Raw genomic sequence first — 21,639 nt, forward strand, 5'->3', positions numbered from 1 at the left:
TTCTTGTCTCTACTTGTTGCACATCCACAAGACTGAGTTTGTTTCTCTGAACACATGGGGGGAAATGGCCACCCTGCACTGGAACTGTACTAAGACTCTCACTCCAGCACCACTGATAACCTGAGTGGTATCTCAGTGGCCCATTTCCAAACATCAAGGCACAGATGCTGATTGGTCTGGGTTGAGTTGGGAGAGAAATCCAATTGGCCTGGCTTGAGGTGGGCATCTGCCATTCAGCCAATCAGCTATGGCCAAGGGAGCAGCCTTATGTAGGACAAACCTGATCCTGGGGATATATTCTCAGAGAAAGGGAGGGTGTGGCTGAGGAGACACCCAAAGAACTATCTAGTTCAAGGAATGAAGAAAAGAAATTGCCATCATGGGTTGTAAAGTTGGTGTGATAAAAATTAGCCTGTCCTTGCAAGTACCAAAATACAGTGAGTCATACAGGCATTATATTTAACCCACGCAAATTCAAATATACAGGCTCAACAAACAAATGATGTATTTTCCACACAATTTGGCTCCCAAACACAAGCCAGCCACTTGAACTGCTGCCTCTTAAGCAAAGTGATGTGTTCTGGTTTTGGAGCTAAAACTGGCAGTTTTGGACTTTGGGGGTACGGTACAGTATAAATAATACCATGCACTTTCTGGAAAACTTCAGGGATTTTCAAGAGTATTTTTGAGGTCAAGTAATGTTCACCTTCCTCTGTGACCCTAACCCTGTGTCAGATGTACCTTCATTAGAATGTCACATGAGAGTTTCTTCTATTTCTCCTAGTTTTAGTCAATATAAAGAATACGTTTGATTTGAAATTATCAAAATGTTTTTTATTGTGGCTTTTAAAAAATAAGAAAGTAAACGATATTCATGGATTCTGGCTCCTCCTTCCATTTTGTTTGGCTGCCCTGGCCATGTAAGAAAGGCAGTGAGAAGACGGGTGGATGGAGAGAGGACAGAGCTTTGGAGAAAAGGGTTGTGTCCACCTGGGAAGTGTCTGCTCTTTGGTTACTGGGAATTTGGTCTCTCCTTATGGCCTGGGGGCTTGAACTACTGTGCCATCTTGGTGTGGCAGAATGGGCAGTGTGAGATGGAGTTAGAGACCTGGGTTAAAGACTCCACTGCTGTGTGATTTTAGGCATGCCTAAAACCTCTCTGGACCTCTGCTTCCTTGTCTGTAAAATGGAGAATGTAACACTATTTACCTCTCACGGTTTGGGAGGGAGGATTAAGTGAGAAGTGTTTTGAAAACTGCCGAGTGTCCTGTAAATGTGAGCCATTATTACGGAAGCAATAAAACCGATTAGTGTTTTAAATTTATTGTAATTAACTGAGATATAAATGCACTATATTATGGCTCCAACAGCACTGAGGTTACCATTCTGTCCTGTGGCCCCACTACAAGTCTTGGGTTTTCCCAATTGAGGGTCTCTTGGAGCTCCCCAGAGGTGTGACGTTTAGGTACGTAAACAAACACATCATTTTATCTACCAAGGCTTAGGAGTCTGGGTTACAAACTTAAATATGTTCTTCCTGTACCTAAGTATGTAAACATTCATTGGTATCTTCCAAAAAAAAACCCCTCTCCCCACACGCTCCAAAATACATTATTGTGCAAAATACTAGTCTAGAAAGCAAAACACTAGGGTAACAATCTTTAAAGTCCTACAGAAGCATCTTAGTATTTTGACACAGAGAGTCGAATTGACTCACAGGGATCAGGCCAGGCTTGGTGGGACGACGAGTCTCTAGTTCCTTCCACTGGGCTCAGAAAACAAAAGGCTGTGGCTGGATTTGCTTGATGAGTCTTTTTTCAGTGTCTCTCTTTCTTGGTCCATCTTTGGGGTGGCTTTTCTGACTCCAACCTTCAAAGAACAAAAGAAACAAACATGCAAACTTGGTAATTGCAGAGAGCGCCCAACATGTTTTGCCACAATGGTTTTATTATTTTTTACACAAAGTTGGTAGTTGTTAAAAAAAAAGATCATAGATATGTGCACAAAGAAGATAAAATGATTCATTATGAACACACTACCCAAAGAGAAGCATTATTAACGTTTTGGTATAGTCCCTTCCAGATACACATATACACTTCTGCTATTTACATTTTCATGTTTTTGCAACCAGGAACTTCTTATGATGGGCCCGTTTGTTGTGCTGGAATTTCTTTCTCCTGAAAAGCAGTTACTAAATTGGATTGTCCTATGGCTCTGTTGTCTAAGGAGGAGAAAATGCCGTGTATTTGAGGGGTTCTGTCTAAGACTTTTTGAGCACTGCTCCCCACCCTGCCAGTCTGTGTGTGAGCCTGCCCCCTGGCCAGAGCTGGCCGGACACTTGGCAGCAGGCTGGGCTATTCAGAGGGTCACTCCCAGGACTTGGGGTTATGGGCTCTTGAGATGCTACTTGCTCCCTGGGCTGGACCTCTGATGTGGGGGCTGTGAGGTCATCCTCTCCTGTAACATCACGGAGAGAGGAGAAAAAATCAACGGATGTTTGGAGAGACACAGAGAGGAGATAAGGTGTGTGTGTGCACGTGTATGCACCGATGCTCATGTGCATGCCAAGAGGATGCCTGGAATCTGATGGCTTACCAGCTCCCTTTTTACTTTTCATTTTTTAAAAAATTTGCAGGATGTTTTAGAGCTTTTCTTTTCTTTCTTTTTTTTTAAAATTTTTACTATAGTACCATATATGCAGCTTAAAATTTCCCCTTTTAACCACATTTAAATATATAATTCAGTGCTGTTAATTACATTGTGTCATGCCATCATCACCACTATCTCTTACCAAAACTTATCACCTCAAACAGAAATTCTGTACCAATTAGGCATTAACTCCCCATTCTCTACCCCCACCCCAGCCCCTGATAACCTGTATTCTAGCTTCTGACTCTGTGAGTTTGTGTATTCTAATTATTTCATATCAGTGAACTCATACCATATTTGTCCTTTTCTGCCTGGCTTATTTCACTTAACAGGATGTCTTTGAGGTTCATCTGCATTGTTGCATGAATCAGAACTTCATTCCTTTTTTTTTTTTGATTCATTTTTATTGAGATATATTCACATACCATGCAGTCACACAAAGTGTACATTCAGTTGTTCATAGTACCATTACATAGTTGCGTATTCATCACCAAAATTAATTTTTGACATTTTCATTACCACACACACACAAATAATAAGAATAAAAATTAAAGTGAAAAAGAACAATTAAATTAAAAAAGAACATTGGGTGCCTTCCCCCCCCATTTTTCTACTCATCCATCCATACACTGGACAAGGGGGAGTGTGGTCCTTATGGCTTTCCCAATCACATTGTCACCCCTCATAAGCTACATTTTTATACAATCGTCTTCAAAATTCATGGGTTCTGGGTTGTAGTTGGATACTTCATTCCTTTTTATGGCTGCATGATATTCCATTGTCTGTACATACCACATTTTGTTTTTCAATTCATCGGTTGATGGACACCTGGGTTGTTTCCATTTTCGGGCAATTGTGAACAATGCCGCTATGAACATTGGTGTGCACCCTTTTTGAGTCCTGACTCCCTTTTGACCCTTAGCTTCCATGAGGCATTGGCTCCTATAGCCTTTATAATAAGCCCACCCCCAACTTTTGGCGTGGGTTTCCATTATCTGCAACCCACGAATCTTTCACAAACGGTTCTGTAAATACTGTGGCTGCCACTGTAACCTGCAAGTTTCTTTCCAACAGGGTTGAATTTGCCAGTCCAATCTCCTGCAAAACGTTGACTCCAAACGTTAGGGCACACTTACCCCTGGGGGAAAGAGGGCTGGGTGGGCAGTTCGCGTTTCAGCTCTGCCACTTACTATGCAACCCTCGGTTTCCTCATCTGTCAAACAGGGATTAGAGTATCCCTCCTGCCTTCCTCTGATGGCCGAGGGGAGATTCTGGGAGAGTATCAATGGACGGGGCTGTGAAGACCATTTCTTGAGTTTTTCCACTCTAAGACATTTAAAAATCCCTTCCTGACAGCTGGCCGGTGGCACGGCAGCCTTGAAAGTATTCTGAGACTCTGAATTCAAAATCATTACAGGGCAAAAAAGGCTAAAATCTCTGTGCCAGCCCACAAAGTAAACGCTGGTCTGAGTGTCCAGGGAAGGAGGAAACTGACAGCAAATGGAGAAAACCCCTTCCCGTAAGCAGTCTTTTCTTAATATTCCTTTTTATTGGGTTTCCAGTAAGATTGCTGACTGTGGGTGGTTCCCAGATGCCAGTGCCCTGGCCGGGTGTGGGGCTGGCTGTTGGAGTAGAAGGCAGGGAGTCTGTGAAAATAAAGAGACCTCGGTCCCCCTGTTCCCCACCCCGAGCTCTGCTGGGAGCTTGGGGTGGGGGCACCACAGAGCAAGCCTCAGTTCACTTTTCACAGTGCCCAGGGCAGGGGTGGCAGAAGGCAGACGAGTTGGCAGACCCGGGGAGACGATGAGACTGGGGGATGTGGAAATGCAAATACTGTGAGCAGGAAGGGCTGGGGCATCTGGAAGGGTCCATCTTGAAAAGGCGACCCTGGGCGAGTGCAATGGATTCGATGGAATTGCTACGATACCTGGGACCCTCACGCTTCACCCTCAGAATGAAAGGGCGAGGGCTGAAGTCACTTACACAGGGACACGCAGGCGTGAATTAGCTCAGGGCACGCTGGAGTGGCTTTTTCAGGCAACTGCAAGCACAGCTTCTAGAAACACCCACAGCTCATTCCCACACAACCTTAGGTCTCAGTTTAACCAGCCCTTCTTCAGGGAAGCCTCTCCTGTCCCCTGGAATGGGAGGGTCCCTGCGATATATGTTCCCTCAATTCACTGGCCTTTGCTCTTTACACACTTTGTACAGAGTAATTATTTAATTACTTGTATCTCCTTTTTCCTTTTATGGCCCGAGAACAGAAGCCGGGGAGTCAGGGAATTTTGTCTGTTTATTCGTTGATCTAATCCAGAGTTTCTTACCCTTTTTTCCATTATCGCCATCCCCCTACCTCCCCAAAGCCCTTTGAGACAGTTTTTCTAATCAGGCCCCACCCCCATGAAATTTTTTTTTAAATTCATTTTTTTGAGTTATATTCACATACCACGCAGTCATACAAAACAAAGCATACATTTGATTGTTCACGTACCATTACATAGTTGTACATTCATCACCAAAATCAATCCCTGACAGCTTCATTAGCACACACACAAAAATAACAAGAATAATTTAAGTGAAAAAGAGCAATTAAAGTAAAAAAGAACACTGGGTGCCTCTGTTTGTTTGTTTTTTAGCTTCCCCCAGACATACTGCATATCTGTTTATGCACAGTATATACGTATGTACGTATAATCTGTGTTTTATACATGAAAAGAGTAATTTTTGCTCTCTAAGAACAAATTTTTGCCCCTGCTGAGAATGTAGATCTAACCCCACCTGATCTTGGACCCTACCTGCCACAATGCAGATTCTCAATAAATAGCTGTTAAATGAATGGGGGCAGGGACAGAACCTCTTTTAGTTCACCCTCCGTCCCCAGTGCCTGGCATAGTATGTGGCCTAGACTAGGTACTCAATAAATATTTGTTAGTTGGATGTCTGTCCTCTTTAGCACACAACCCACAAACAAGCATAAAAGACTGTTAGCCACAATGAAAAAAGAAATAAAATCAATGAATGGCATTTTGGAGGACAGAAACCAAAACTCCTAGGTTTTTTAAATAAGAAGAGAGACTTCTGGTCTGAAGCTTGCTAGAGGTGGATGCACATTTACGAGTGGGCGAGATGGAAAAGAGCCAGTGTTGTATGTCTCATCTTTTTCGAGGTGGTCCTGGGACCCCATCACCCCTAAGGACTCAGGCTGCTGTAGAGGAAGGAAACCCCAAACTACTCTTTCCAAGGAGCCTGGAGGAGGCCTTCCCGCACTGAGGAGATCTCAGCCACCAAACCTTGGAGCCTTGGCTAGAGGGTGGAAGGACTGGACAGACGATCACCGTTTGCTCTGAGCTGAAGCACTGCGTGCTCCCCCCAAATTCTGCTGAGCCCAGAGGAGGCCTGCAGTTCCAGGGGCTTCAAGAGAAGCACAATACTCCTCAGCCACTCAGGGCCCACCGACATCTCCTCTGGCATCCCACATCCCCAGGTGGTCCTCAGCCAGAACCGAGCCTCAGGGTGGTTTCCATCCACTCCCGTCTCTCCTGCGTGCACGGATGAACAAGCAGACCCCTCACCACTCCCTCTGCAGTGTGGCAAAGCCTCACACCTGGGGGCCCCTCCAGGGACCACCTCTACTCCTGACACCTTGCTCGGAGCAGGAACCATCTTCTCGTCTTAGAACAAGTTTGTTGGTTGAGAAGGGGCCTCTACTTCCTGAGATGTCCCCTGAGGATGCAGAATAGCTTTGGTGTCTCCAATGATAATTTTATCTCAGAATAATCGGGGCCCTTTATCAAACTCGAATATATCACCTCTCTTGTATTCATCAGAAATGTGTTCAGCTTTTGAGCTTCCTGTGAGCTCTCCTCTACTGCCTGGGAAGTGGGAATGTGAATTGGGCAAATTCCAGTTCTAGGGCTGAATTGTGAATGGCACTGTTTCAACATGTTTTGGATTTCATAGTCTCGAATCTCAGCTCTTAAAAAAGAGTGTTCCAGGGGAGGCTTCCTTGAAATTCAAGAGAAATGATGCCTGAACCACATCAAGTCAATTACCTTTAAGGGAGGGTCAGGGGTCACTCACCCGGTTGTCAGATCTGCACTGAATCCCAGCCCTTCTACTGGGCCGGGGAGCTCTGGACAGATTAAAGTCTCGGAGCCTCAGGGACCTCATCTGCAAACTGGGGATGGTAACAATACCCACCTCGCAGGGCTGCTGTCAGGGTTAAATGAGATAGTGCGTGTTGCGTGCTTGGCTCTCTGCCTGGCACATGCTAAGGGCTCAATTCGTGACGGATGTGGTGCTATTGTCAGCTGGGTTTCCTGCTGTCATCCTACTGTTTTCTCTCTTCTCCTTCTGGCTTACCTGGAAATTTGAATTCTGCATCTTGTTCTTCACCATCTCTACAAACATTCGTCTCTTTAATACAAAAAAAATTGAGAAAATTTAGCTCCTGTTCCTCTTTGCCTTTTGCGTGAAAGAAAAATGGATTTTCTTCAACTTTCAGATGCTACTCATGTGGAATGTTAGACCTTGCCAGGGGCAGGGAGTGAGAATGGGGGTGTGCAGGGAGGGTGGCTTTGGGGGGCAATGCTATACTGCCCTTCTGGGTCTCTCAGGGATCTCTGCTCCAGATCCCAGCGGAGGGGGCGGTTGTCCGACTGAGGGGCCCATGAGGACACTGCACTCTCTTTGGAGGACACGTTTAGCTGGAAGCAGAGCCTCACGGCAGGTGGAAGAAGTTGCAGGTGTCTGGCGGTTTTTCACCCAAACCTCCCAACAGCTCGCGCTGGAGGAACCCCAGAGGCTGGTGAAACCGCAGTGGCTGCCCTCTCTATCAGGGGGCCCTGCTTGGAAGCCACCTTCACCCTAAATCTGCAACATGCTAGTTCATCAGATAAATGATACATTTATCTGATGTACTCCAGGAACAGTTGTCTTTAGAGCGAGCACCAGAGTTGCTGGGATACGATGGCGAGCGAGGGCCTCCCTCACAGGTTGGCGCCCTGGGAGGTGACTTTTTAAGGGCCTGGAGGTTGGCCCTTCATGTTGAGGGAATGTGGGCCCAGTGTCGCCAGATGCTCCAAGTTTCCAAGAGAAGCTGGAAATTCAGAGTGTTCTGTGAAAGTGACCTTTTTTGAAAAAAAGTCCCATGAGCCAAATGGCTGTCATTTTGTTACACCTGTTTCAGAGACTTCCCTTGGCATCTAGTTGATGCCCCTAAATATTTGTTGGTGACGTTTCCAGATAAAAAAACAGATGCCCAGTTAAATCTGAGTTTCAGAAATATTTAAACAAATAATTTTTTAGTATAAGCATAAGCCCAAATATTTCATGGGGCATACTTATACTAAAAAATGATTGTTTATCTGAAATTCAAATTTAACTGGGTGTCCTGTTTCCCTCCCCTTCCCTCGCTTAGATCTGGCAGCCCTATCGGTTGGGCATTCCCAAAATCCAAGGAGGGAGTGAGTAAGGCCTTCTTTTGGGGCAGGGGCATAGGAACTGTCTCCTCTACTCTCGGGAAAGGATGCTAACTCTACCCAAGGACAACTGTCTGTGAGGGCTTTGGGGCCTGCGTTCAACATGATTTCATTCTCAGGCATTTTCAATGGAGATGGCCTTGAGTTTGCAGCCTCAATATTTATCATATTTATCACAAACTCAGGTGACATGAACTAATCTCAGAAGACAGTCACCATCCAAATTCCCAGATAATGCAAAGCAGTGGTTTTAAATATTTCTTTCTTTTCTTTTGGGAGGTGATGCTGCAGAACTCTTTATCCAAGCAAAATCCCATGAGGAATGCAGCATATAAAATAGCTAAGGGGGTGAAGGGGAGCTGCCCTGGTGTGTGTGTTTATGGAAGAGTGGTCAGCAGTCACACCCTTTCACGGAACCTGATGGCTCAAGGAACCCCAGTTTGAACACTGCTCCAGAATATATTTCTGGGTTAAGCCCAGTCAGTGGACAGCTGAGCACTGAAGGACAGCACCTGACCCTGGCAGACCTGCTCTTACCGAACTTTACCGAATTCAATGGGGTGTGAACACATCGTTCTGTCTCGAAAGCTGTTCTCAGAGACAGCACAGCCAACACTGTGCTGCTCCCGCACCAAGTATATTCTTAGTTGTTCCTAATGTCACACACTGTCCCATCTGGGGGAGATGCAGTACTGTATGGTCTTTGTTCTAAGAACACGTCCGAGCATCACATCTGCTGTATCAAGCAGACACCATGGACTGTGAACCAAGTTGGTTTTCCTATTTCCCACTGGCTGCCAGGAAGCTTGGCACCTGCTGCATGACTTGGCAGGTATGGAGCCCATTACAGTTGGCACTTTCATCCTCATGCCTGGCTCCATTTTGTGTCCACTGTTTTTCCTTCTTTCACTCCCTTATTTCATTCTTAAGGCAGGAAGACTTCCTTCTGGCATCCTCCTACCCCTCTCTTCTCTTTTTCTCCTTTTCTTATGACCTTCCCTCCGTGGTTACTCCAGTATCAAAAAGTACACTCCCATTTCTCCTCTGCCTTCCTCACATCAAGATACTGGGGTGAATGCTTGCTTGTCTCTTGGAGAATTTGTTCGAATTGCAGGCAGGGTAAGGGGGTGAGAACCGGGGTGGGGGAGGGGAGGGGGAGGGGGTGTGGGGGTTCCTTGGGCAGCCCGTGTTCCATTTACACTCCATAGGCTCATCCCCTTTGGAAATCCTGTATCTGCTTTGTGTCTGGCTGCAAGAATGAGAAACCTCTCCGTACCTGCCTCTCTCTCTCTCTGAAGGAAGAGTTCCAAGGTGTTGCTTCTTTTGCATTTCTCTGTTCGTGATCTTCTAAATGTTCCTGGGTGAAAATATCAGGTGAGTGACAGTGTTTAGTGTGTCCTTACCTGTCGCATTCTGTGACACACCTATAAGGTTTCTAGGAGATGCTGGGATTCACTGGAATTGTTGGGCGAAGATCAGAGGGGGTGGTGATGAGGGTCTTTTTCTTCAGCCATCATCTATCTAGACACTGCCCCACCTTATCCACATTTTGCCTCTTCATCCTTGTGTGGGCCCGAGGGACCCCTCACCCCTGCCCCCCTCCCCCTTCTCATCCAACATGACATCTACCAGTTGCCACTCCTTGGTCAAACACACACACATGGCACTGAGGAAACGGGGATTGTGAGAATATCTGGGAGCAAGAGAATCTTGGAAAATAATGAATGGAAGAGAATGATGATGATAAAGAAAGACAGTATAAGAGCACTCCCTGAGTGGCCCCATTTGCCAGGCGTTCACTAAGGGTTTTACATACATACTCCCCTTGAGTCAAACCCTATGAGTTAGGTGCCATTTTTAATTCTCATCTTTAACATGAGGAATCTGAGGTTATTAAGCAGAAGGAAAGTTAGGACAAAGCCATGGCCATGCCCTTGGCCACGTTTGATTGGCGGGAGCCCGGAAGGAGCCGCTGAGCTGCTTCCCCAGCCTGAACACTTCTGCCTTTCTCACACTTCCAGCCCCAGGAAAGGGCGTGCATGCCTCTCAAATGGCCACTTCAGCGCATTTAGACTTCAGTGGAGAATTCCAGTCATAACCCATTCACAAGCAGTATCTGGGCTCTCTCTTGGCTGTAGCCCGAGTTGTATTCACCAGACAGAAAAGAGCTTTACAAAAGAGCTGTTGGCTTTAGGAGGACCAGGGGGAAAGTCTCAGGGTTTGCTGAGCGCATCAGCTGGCAGGAAGCTCTTTGAAAGAAACACAAGGAATCGCCTCCCCCGCCCACGAGTGGCCTCTTCTCCCCCCTAGTAACGGAGTGGCCTGGCATGCCAGCGCCAGCCCTGCGTGCTTTGTGTCAGCCACCCCTCCCCACCGCCCCATGCGGTAGGTCCTCGTGTTCTCACTTTCTTTGTTGCTACTGAGGCACCTGAGACAAGGGGTGGTAAAGCCACTGACTCAGGTCACTCAGGGCCTCGGGTGGGGCTCGCACTCTGTTTTGTTTGACTCCAGAGTCCACCTCTTCACTCTGAGGTAGGAGTGGGCTGGGTTGAGTGCAGCCTGGGCCATTGTCACTGTCACACTGTCACATGGAGGGAGCGAGGGGCTGAGTCTTTCAGAGCCGGGGTCCTCCAGGTTTCTGCGCACGCACACAGGGCTTCCCACAGTTTTATGTCATGTCTTGTTTCCACAGCCAAAGGTATTAGTATAGAAGTGTGACTTTTGATTCTGGAAAGTTCCGCTTGGTGATGAGATGTTCAAGCATTAAAACTGCATTGGTTGCAGGGGAAGGAGGGGCTCTGAGGCTTCGTCAGGATTTTATAAAACTTCCAGCAAGTAATTTCATGTTCTGGTGCCTCTATCATCCCACCCTATGAAGGGGTGAACAGTTCTGAAATTTTAGAAGAAACTTTGAAACAAATTAAGGTTCTTTGTGAAAAAATTTAGATGTAAATTAAAAAAAAAAAAAAGAATCCAGTTTTTCATTAACATCCATTTTAAAAATGAAAATATACTCCTAGGAAGGAACTGATGCCAGGACAGATATATACAAGTTCCCTTTTAGAATCTAGCGAAACTTGAAACTGTATTTTTTTCCCGACAAGTAGGAATTTCTGGCAGCATATTAATGACCCCAAAAAATGCAAAACGGAGTCTTGGATTGAAAACTCAGGAGTAACAGTGGATGGAGGATGCAGGGGCCGCCCTGGCAGGGGGCTATGGGGAGGAGGGGTTGTGGAGAAATGAACGGGGTGGGCGCCAGATCTGGGTGGGAACCCCACGTCTGCTGTGGCTTGGCCAGGCAACGTTACCCTCAGTCAACCTCAGTTTTCTCATCTCTCAAATGGGCTGACACTCGCCAGCAATGCTCGCAGGGCTCCTACGTGTGAGCTGAAGTGGGTGCAGGACAGGTGCCTGTTATTTGGTAAATGCTCAGTAAGTATCCCAGCAGTGTTGTGGGTGTAGTTCTTACCAAACCTTTCCATGAGTCATTGATTCCGTGAATCTGAATGTTCCCAGCTCTGGCTATTGTAATTCTGGGGACCCCTGGCACAGGTTTGACTTTGCCATTTCGGATCCGTCTCCGGTTGAAGGGGACCTAGTGCCAGCCAGCCTGGCCTGGCCCCAGATTGTGTCTGAGGCAGTCCATGAATAATGCATCTGAAGCCTGATTATGTAAATCCTCAGGTTTTCTTACATTTTCAGCCAGCACAGGACAATGGGCCTTTGGGGGCCCTTGGCTGCCCCATTCTGTGGTTGGGTGTGGATGCTTTGGGGCCTAGCCCGCCAAGGCCCGGGGGCGCCTAGGAAGGAGTGAGCCCTCCAGGGGACACATCAAAGGGAAAGGCAGACCTCTGTCACTGCTCAGCCCTCCCTGGCTTCCCCTGGTGTGAAAGGAGACTGTCCTCTGCCCGAGGCAGTCCCTGGCACACGCAGATGGGGCCGTGATGTTTAATTCAGAGTGGTGAATGCTAGAAGCGCCATGGCTAGCGTTTCCTCAGACGCAGGTTGGTGCTTTCATTTCTGGGGCTGGAAGTCCCCCCGGTTTGCGGGAGGGAGGGCGGGGCTTCTGCCAGGGCCTCACCCGGCCATGCCTCCTGGTTGGGGAGGCCATGCCTCCTGGTTGGGGAGCGGGGCCTTGTGTGGGGGTGTGGCTTCCTGAGGGCTCATGCAGGCAACACGCACACTCACCCACACCACTCACACACACACCTGCACACACCCACATGCACACACGTGCACACACAAGCACACACAATTATAAGGAGTGGAATAGGGTCCGCCCAGCACAGAGCACAGGAATTAGGGTGAAGGAGCTCTTGGGCCAGGTCCTGACTCACCACATCCCAGCCATTGTGTGAACTGAGCAAGTCTCTGAACTGAGGCTTGGTTTCCTCATCTGTAACATGGGGATCCATCATACCAACTAGGCAGGAATGCAAAGCATTGTTGGAGCCCAGTGCATGGCCTATAGATAGTTATGAGGAGACAGTGGCTGAGCTGATTTTCCTGATTCTGAGATCCCAGCCTTGAAATCTGTTTTGCCTTAAGCAGGAGTTAAAGAAATGGAAAATCCTGATTCTATTTGGAAGTCACTGTTCCAGGGCACAGAGTAGGCCCAAAGACACACTGCCAACTGCAGGAGAGGATGAATGTGGGCATAAACTGCAAAGAAAAGAAGAAAGTTCCTCTGGCTGGCCATTTGTAGGCACAAGGCTGCAGGGCAGCTTCTGAAGCTGTTTGGGTGCTGGTCCTGCAGGCCTAGTTTTGGGGAACCTTTTCAGTAGCAGATTCTGCTGGGCCAAGGTAGAACTCACCCCAAGAAACCACACTGCAAGCCACTGGCAACATGGAAGAGAGGTTAAGGGACCTGTGCAAGGTCACACCGACAGTGAGAGGAGTGATTTGAACCCAGGACTGACTACCAGGCTGGAGATGGAAAGAAGGCTTTTTCTGGCAGGTCACCAGCCTGAGTCTGGTTTCTTGGTTTCTCAAGTCAATGCTGTCACAACTCTGCCAGGAAGCAAATCTCCTTGCTTTTGTTTCTCATCCTTGTGTCTGTCCTCTGTGGGTCCTTCAGTCTTGAATACCAACCAACCCGTTCCATTGGTGGGCAAATTTCAACTTGCCTTTGAAACTCAATGCAGATGTTACTGCTTTGGGAAGCCCTCCCCAAATGCCTCGGATGGGCTGAGGGCCCCCCTGGCTTGCACAGCACCAAGCACCCTTTGACAAAGCACGTGTCCCATTAAATCAACCTGCCTTATCCCCACTAAAGGATATGTTCTTCAAGAATGCCCATCTATCCATCCATCCATCCTTCCATCCATCCATTCATCCATACACCTACCTGTCCATCCATCCACCTAGCCAACCACCTGTCCCTCCATCTGTCCACCCATTTATCCACTTCCACTCAAGAAATATTTATTGGCTGTCTACTATGTGCCAGACACTCAGAATATCCCTCTTCTTAGAGAGTTTATTCATCTGTGTATCCCCAGCACCTGTAAAACAATAAGAACACGAACAAGAGCCACAACTTACAAAAATCACAGAGAAGCTCCCCTGAATCTCAGAGAGGTTAAGAAACGTGCCTAAGCTAGGTGGCGGAGCTGGGGTCTAAGTCTATTCTGCCACCTTCCTTTGCGTCAGGGAGCGTGCTCTGCCTTCCCTGGGCACCTGGGGCCACAGCAGCCCTTTCTAAGGCTCTGTACAGGCAGAGGCCTCACCTTCTGCTGCTTGATGGCCCTGTTGATCCTCTTCTCCTGGTGCAGCTGTTGCTCTGTGCGCTCCAGAGCCTCCTTCAGCAGGGCCTTTTCCTCTGCCTCTTTGTAGATTTTGTCCTCCAGCTTTGCCACCTGCGACTGATACATCTGGACAGACACTTTGCTCTGCCTGGGCATAGGAGAGAGAGACATTTTCTTCTCTCCTTGGTTTTCTCATCCAGCATCAGTGCCCCTCCCGATACTTTCATATACACTAATTCAGTTGTTTCATTACCAGCAGAAGAGAATGACAAAGACTGGGGAGTAGAGGGCAGAATGAAGAGCAACCTGGCTGAATAAGTGTGGCATGAGGATGGTAGAGGGTATTTGTCCCCCCGCCATCCTGCCTTCCAGAGAAGGGAGAACTGTGATTATTGAAAACATGACAGAACTATCAAAAGTACACAAATGGTGAAAATGAGCCAAGATTTCTAAAAGGTGCAGCTTGTTCATTAGCAGATAGTACAGAGTTAATGTCTGCTGCTAAGTTTTCCACTGCAGATGCAAGGAAAAAAGGTTCTCGAGCTTTCTGTCTGTCTGACTGTGGCAGCCAAGATTGAATGGGGGAATACAGGAAATTCTCAAAACATGAGGAAGCAGAAATAATCTTTGCAGCTCAGAAATAAAGTTAAAACAGCACATAGTCTCTTTACTCCACCAAAGGAATCTTTTTTTGAAGTTTGAATTGACATGAGAAAGTATTGGAAGATTATTTCCCCTACACCCTTGCCTTCTGGTTGATACAACTTTAAAATGTTAAAAAAACAAACAAACAAACAAAAAAAACAAAAAAAAAACTTGATTAAAAGCAAGCCAGTGGTTTTAAAAAAAAAAAGAGAGGTTGAGAATCCAGAAGGGAGAAAACTGCCCTTCAATCGCTGCTTCCTCACGGAGAGACATGCCTCCACCAGGCCCTGGTCCTGGCCCCTCCCGACCCCAATATTTCTGTTCTCTACTTCCAGGCCTCTCCCGCTCCTGCCACCGCCCCGGTTTAGCCAGGAGAATGGCGGCCCGGGCCTCCCCTGGGGAACGGCTGACCTGAGCTGTTCAGTGTCTTCGTCATGGCCTCGCAGGAGCTCCTCCTTCCTCTCCAGCCGGCCCTTGAGCTGGGTGATCTTATCAAACACCAGGGCCAGGTCCCGCTGGCGAAGCTGGTTGACTTTCTCCCTCTCTTTTGGGGAAAGGTACCTCATGGACACCTGCCCCGACATGTCCCTGATGTTCATCAGACTCCCGAGCGTTCTGCTCATGTCCAGGTACTAGGGGGAAAGCGGGGCTCCGGTCAGAGGCTGCCGAGACTGCTGGGGGCCGCCTCGAGGAAGCCAACGTCTAATCCTACTCCATTCATTCTCTGCAACTGCAGAGAACAAACAAGTGCTCTGGAAACGAGTACAATTGGGGCTTTCAGTACAACTCTCATTTTCCCTACATCCATGTACTCTATGCCTTTTTGAGAACCAAGAAAAAAAGAATGACAATAGATATAAACAGTCATTAAATGAAACGATTTTAAAAGGAATTTGGTTATGCAGTTTCTGACTCATGCTGGGATAGCAGATAGGTCTTGAAGAGCTATTATAACAACTAAATAGGCATTTAAGGTTGACATTTAAACTACCCCGTGGGCCATGCAGTGGGCCCAGGCTTTGGACAGCAGGGTTGTAACCAAGAAATTAAGAATTAACAAATGATGATGATGACTAAATCATTATTTATGTAGAAGCCCTTTCCTTACTTTCTGGTATGTTGTAGAATAGCCAAAAGGAAATACTGGAAATTACTGAAACCCAATGAACTGTAACCCAGATGCCTTGATCTTTGATAAGGATTGTATGAGTACATAACCTTTATCTTGTGATTGTAAAAACCTCGAGACTGGCCCCACTTGTATACCTCATCCTGTTTTACAACACTGACATCTTGTGATCACTAGTCAGCCCCTAAAGTTTATTAAGGAAGGAACTTGAGTCAGCCCGGAATTAACCGACAACAATTCCTAAACTGTTTTACCGGACAAAGCTAGATCTAACCAAAATTGGCCCTCCTGACATGTGCAGTAGCTTAAACTTTAAAAGTGGCCTATAACTCATTATAATACTAAAAACCCCACCCACCATCATGTTAAGGCCGCCATTTCCTTATGTACATCTGTGACTAAGCATGTAATCAATCTGTACATGCTCACTAATTAGATCATCTCTAACTTCGTCATCTCGAGCCATTATACTCATTATCCTAAAACTTACCCATCTTTTGATACTTTAAAACTTTCAGTGTTACCGCAGTTCAGGGAGACGGATTTTAGGGCCACAGGCCACCTGCTCTCCTCGCTTCGCACTTAGCAATAAACTCTTTGAAACCCTGGTGTCGTAGATGGCTGTCATGCCCATTGGGCAGAGAACCCGGCGTTTGATAACAGGATGACAGATGCAGTGTTTACCTACCAGTTTTTCACTGAGCTCTAAAGCCTCAGCCACATCCACTTTGCCCGACCTCTCCATGTTCTGAATGGACCCTGAGTTGGAAAGGCCGTTTTGAGGCTGCAATAAAAAGGAAATGCAAATTCTCTCTTGGTATACCATCATGAAGGTCTGCAACCAGAAATTAAAACACCGTGTGGTTCCTGAGAAGTAACTCGGGAGACTCGATCTCATTTCAGTTTCCTGACCACTCTGTCTGGGGGTGATGTCCCTGTCAACTGCTTTCTCAGAACTGTGCTCCAACCTCCCAGAGGACACCTTCCTGTCTGAAGTTACACATCACTTGTTTTGGTCACTGCCTGTCTGCCCTCTAGACCAGTGGTTCTCAACTGGGGGTGATTTTGCCCCCGCCCCCCAGGGGACATTTGGCAGTATCTGGACATATTTTTGGTTGCTGCTTCTAGGGGAAGGTATGCTATCGGCATCTATTGAGCAGAGGCCAAGGATGCTGCTAAACATCCTGCAGTGCGCAGGGCAACAGTGCTGAGGCTGAGCAGCCCTGCTCTAGTCAGCACGCTCCTTAGAAACAGGGACCATGTTTCTCTGTGCTCACTGTCCACCCCCTTGTCCCACCTGGCACAGAGTGGGCGTGTTTGCCAAATGAAAGAATGAAGGCTATACAGAAAATATTCCCTCTCTTATTTGTTAAAGGAATCTCATTTTTATGCAGAGGACAACTACACCCTCACAAAATTTGCCCAAATATTTCCCTAATGGTGGAAGCTGGTGGGTGAGCATTGCTTCATATCCTTTCCAGGGACAATGCAAGGCGGCGTTTATAGCTGCCCGCTCACTAAGACCCTAATCAGCCAGCTGGCTGTTAAGAACCTTCATTGATTGCATGGAAAAGCTGCCAGACTAATCAGGGAGTCTGAGGGCTCACAAACAACCATAATAAATCCCCTTAAACTAAACTGGGTTTTATGTGCTCACCACTTGGTTCAGCTCCCCTCTGTTTCATCCCCTAGACCCCCTTCCAGAATCCTCTTTATCCTGAAGGTGGCAGGAGTCTTGAGGGAGGGTTACCTAAGGAACAGCTTGGGGTACCACATTTAACCACACTGTCCCCATCTTTTTCTCTGCAGACCAGTGGGGTGCTAGAGACAGACTGCGAGGGACACAGCTCTGGCTCCATCATTCACTATCCGTGTGATCTTGGACCAGGCACTTGATCTCCTGAAGCCTTAGTTTTTCTTATCTGTGTAATGGGGATAACAGCAGCAGCCATGCCACAAGGCTACTGTGAGGATTAAATGAGATAATGTGCATAAAAGGCTTAGCTCAATGCTTGGCTCACAGTAGGCACTCAGTAAATCCAGCTATTCCTCCCCCTCTCCTTCTCCTTCCCTACTTTTTATTTTAATTACTGCCAACCTTGGAGGATTGAGGTCTCAGAAGAGTCGGGTGGTTTCCTGCCCTGCGGGGTCAGTGGTGGGATTAGGGGTCCTTGCCAAGGAGAAGGTAAGACTTGGAGGTGGCTCAGGCAGTGATGTCCAGCCCACCTCCACTATGTGCTTTAGAGATTGACGTGGTCCAATGTCAATACAATGATATATCATGCTGCATGCAACAGGCCATCTTTCTATTCAAATATCAGACAACTGGGACTCATCAGTTACAGACCCAGCCCACCCTGGAGGACCTGGCCTTGAACCACTGACAGGCCCAGCCGTGCCAGGGCACCCAGCTGGCCGGCCCTCATGCCCACCCTTTCCACAGGTCAGCCACTGCAGACACCCTGCAGGGTGAGCTGAGCCGCCCAGACTTTCTTTGGTTACCGCTCGGATCTCTATTCTTGAGAAAGGTGACAAATCAGGTTTTGAGTCCAGTAATATTTTCTGGACATTTTTTTCCATTCTGAGAGTCTTTAATTCTAGAAACGATTCAGTCAGTTGGTCCTTTTGATCTATAAAAGAAAGAATTTAGACTCAAAAGACAGGCTCAGTTAGAAGTTATTTCATGTGCTAACCACAGCTACTATTTACTGGGCACTTACTTGCTGTGGGCCAGTAGCCACCCTCACCAACATCCCCTCTGTAGATGAGGAGACTGAGGCCCAGAGAGATTAAGCAACATGCCCGAGGCCAGTCAGCTAACACGAGGCAGGGCCAGGATGGGACCCAGGCTTTCCTGGCTTCAAACTGCACCACCTTTTCCTCTTAGCTGCCTTTATTGCCTGCCACGTCCACAAAGTGGGATGAACCAGCCTCCGCAGCATCTCATTAAATCTTCCGGAGAGCCTTACCTGCTCCATTTCACAGCACAGGAAAACAGTGCTCGAGGAATTAAGGACAAACAGCTAGTAAGTGGAGGAGCTGGGACTTAACTCTTTCTGCCCAACTCCATTCTCTGCCTTTAGCCATTAAGTTGTGTTGCCCCTAGGTTGGCTGGGTTTTGTTTTTTAAGATAGAGGACCCCCAACATATCTCATAGGGAAAGGTTAAAGGCTTATGTTCCAAGGGTAATGGTGAAAAAAACAAAACCAAACAAAAATCAATGGTGAAATGTATACCAAGTTCCAGAACAGGTGAAATCATCCGCGGTGTAGAGGTTGGAACCCTGGGGGGGGGAGGGCAGCGACTGGAACGGGCACGAGTGGGGTGCTGGGGGCCCCGAAGGCTCTTGCTCTTGATCTAGGTACTGGTTACACTGATGAATTCGCTTTGTGAAACTGCATTGAGCTCTACACCATGTTATGATCTGAATCCTCTAGCAGGTATGTGATATTTCAATAAAAAGCATCTTAAAAAATCCACGGTGAATCATCCTGTTGACCTAGTTCAAGAATCCTGTGCACCTTATGAAACTTATGATTATTTCCTCACACAGCATCTCAAATCCTCCTTATGTGCATCCTTTCAGGTCGTTTGCCCTTGTAACCTGCCTGCAACATTGGAGAAGTCACAACTCCTACCCCTGCTCTGCAGTTCCCTGGGTGCAAATCCCAATGCTGCTTCCCCTTAGGGGGTGCCTGTGGGCGAGTTACTGGGTGTCCCCGAGCCTCAGTTTCCTCTCCTGTGAAATATGGATAATCGGCCCCTGCCTCAGACGGGTGTGCAATTAAAGACAGCTGTTGTCCTAACCCGGGGGTTGCTGGGAGGGTCACATGACCCACTGCAGGTGGAGGGGGATCCCAGCACCTGGTATGGGGAGCTCTCAGTCCCTGAAGGCCGTGGCACACAGGTGTCGGCTCTGAGCAGTGAGAGCGGACTTTGTCTGAGGTCCCTCAGCCATGGTCACCGGTCACCGGGCTGGGACTTGAATCCAGGCTGCTGACTCCTGCCAGGGCTCCATTCAACATCCGGAGAAAGCCCCAGCCCCACTACACAGGGGATTCTAAGAAGCTCCCACTGCTGATCCTTGGCCGGTGTTAGTCCATGACAAAGTGTCCACCAGGCCAAATCAAAAGAAGAAAAATAAGGACAAAGTGGTGAGTTTTTCATGAAAACCTTTTTATGTGATATCAAGGACTGTGTGGGACTCAGAGACCGTGTCTGGTTGATCTTTTGGTATTACAATGTCCTTTATGTTCTGATGTCATAAAAGATGGGAGTCCTGGCAAGTCTGTCAGTCCCCAGAGTGAACCCCCAGAGTCTGGGGCCCAATGTCCTGAGCCTGGAGAGAGACAACAGGAATGGGGACACTTACTTGACGAGCAGGCCTTCTCAAGTTCCTTGATGCGCGCTCGAAGTTCAGCGAGGGCCTTTTTCTGACGCTGAATGACTTCTTCGTGTCGGGATCCCTTACACCTGACCCCTAGATCACTGAAAGATTGCGCCTGAGGCTAGAAAGATGCAGACAGCAGCTTTATTAGAGACTAGGATGTTTCTCTTATGGTCAGACAAACATGACTGATTTATATAGAGCAAAACCCCATCGCCTAGGATCTTTGAAAACAATGTTAAGGGAGTCTGGCAGAGAAGGAATTTAAATGTTCACCTCAAATATAAAGTCATACCTAGGGAAGATTTCCCACTTTGCTCCCAGCTTAGCATCACTGTAAACAAAAGATCCCTGCTTTGTTCCCTCTCTACATTTTAATTTTTTTCTTCTAAACCTGGGTTTGCTTTGTTTTTCACATTTTTTATTGTGATATATATATAAAGAAAAGTGATAAATTTCAAAATACCAGTTTAGCAGGTAGTTATAGAGCACATTTCAAAGTATAGTTGGGTTACAGTTCTACAATTGCAGGTATTTCCTTCTGGCTGTTATAATACACCAAAAACTAAAAAGAAATATTTATATAATGATTCAGTAGTCATAACCGCTTGTTAAATCCTAACTTCTCTATTACAACTCCTCCTTGTCATTTGATCATTTTCTCAGTCTTCGGGGATAATTGGGCAATGACCATTCTAACTTCTTCATGTTGAAAAGGGGTGCTGACATTATGGAGTAGGGGAGAGCAACTGGCTGATGTTCTGGGAGAGACTGCAACCTCTAAGTTTCAAGGCTTATTTGCCATAGGAACAATCTGGAGGTTTTAAGTTTCTGGGAAATAAACTTAAATAAAACTTTTATAGAGTCTTAGAGCCCTGGGTTTTCAGGAATACTGTTGGTTGGGGCTTGGCATACCATGGCAATTTGTCATATCTGGCTGAAGCTTGCATGGGGTAAACCCCAGAATGACCTCTTAACTCTATCTGAAATCTCTTAGCCACTGAAACCTTATTTGTTACATTTCTTTTCTCCCTTTTGGTCAAGGGGCATTGTCAACCCCATGATGCCAGGGCCAGGCTCATCCCTGGAAGTCCTGTCCCATGACCTATATCCCTGAAAGTCATGTCCACATGGGGGGAGGGCAGTGAGTTTACTTGCAGAGTTTGGCTTAGAGAGAGGCCACATCTGAGCAACAAAAGAGATTCTCCGGGGGTAACTCTTAGGCATGTTTATAAGAAGGTTTAGCTTCGCCATTACAGAAAAATAACAGATATACACAGCCACACATAAAAGAAAATCTCAAACACCCCATATACCTTATCTCCCCCAATTATTTACTGGCGTGGTAACTAGTGAGGTATTGCTCTTAAATATAGATTATAGCATGCAATAGGTAATTTTTCCCATATACCCCTCTATCATTAACTCTTTACACAAGTGTCACACATTGGAAGTAGTTAATGCAAGAACTTACATTTATAGTATTAGTTGGTGAGATACATGATTTTAGACAACCCCTTTCAATCATATTCACCTTCAATAGGTACTATTATTTATAATCCGAATAATGAGCTATTGTCACCTCTATCCATTCCCAAA

At 46.8% G+C, this 21,639-nt stretch overlaps 1 protein-coding gene across 10 annotated transcripts in view; it reads right to left on the reverse strand.

Moving 5' to 3' along the window:
* Positions 1-820: 820 nt before the first annotated feature.
* Positions 821-21,639, reverse strand: part of FHAD1 (forkhead associated phosphopeptide binding domain 1) — a 174,446-nt gene continuing 153,627 nt past the window's right edge. For 3 of the 10 annotated variants that reach the window (XM_037828462.1, XM_037828463.1, XM_037828459.1), the window contains 8 exons: positions 20,026-20,161; positions 18,156-18,283; positions 16,342-16,437; positions 14,936-15,156; positions 13,862-14,027; positions 9,406-9,486; positions 7,012-7,065; positions 821-1,869 (listed from right to left, as the gene is read on the reverse strand). In XM_037828462.1, coding sequence (XP_037684390.1) covers positions 1,753-1,869; positions 7,012-7,065; positions 9,406-9,486; positions 13,862-14,027; positions 14,936-15,156; positions 16,342-16,437; positions 18,156-18,283; positions 20,026-20,161 — 999 coding nt within the window. In that variant the 3' untranslated portion in view covers positions 821-1,752. Of the gene's footprint in view, positions 1,870-5,759; positions 6,373-7,011; positions 7,066-9,405; positions 9,487-10,524; positions 11,020-13,559; positions 13,637-13,861; positions 14,028-14,935; positions 15,157-16,341; positions 16,438-18,155; positions 18,284-20,025; positions 20,162-21,639 lie in introns of those variants that run through there. The other 7 variants (XM_037828468.1, XM_037828461.1, XM_037828460.1 and 4 more) reach the window with 6 other exon arrangements.

The sequence above is a fragment of the Choloepus didactylus genome, chromosome 2 (assembly GCF_015220235.1).
Source record: "Choloepus didactylus isolate mChoDid1 chromosome 2, mChoDid1.pri, whole genome shotgun sequence".
In the NCBI taxonomy this organism is placed as follows: Eukaryota; Metazoa; Chordata; class Mammalia; order Pilosa; family Megalonychidae; genus Choloepus; species Choloepus didactylus.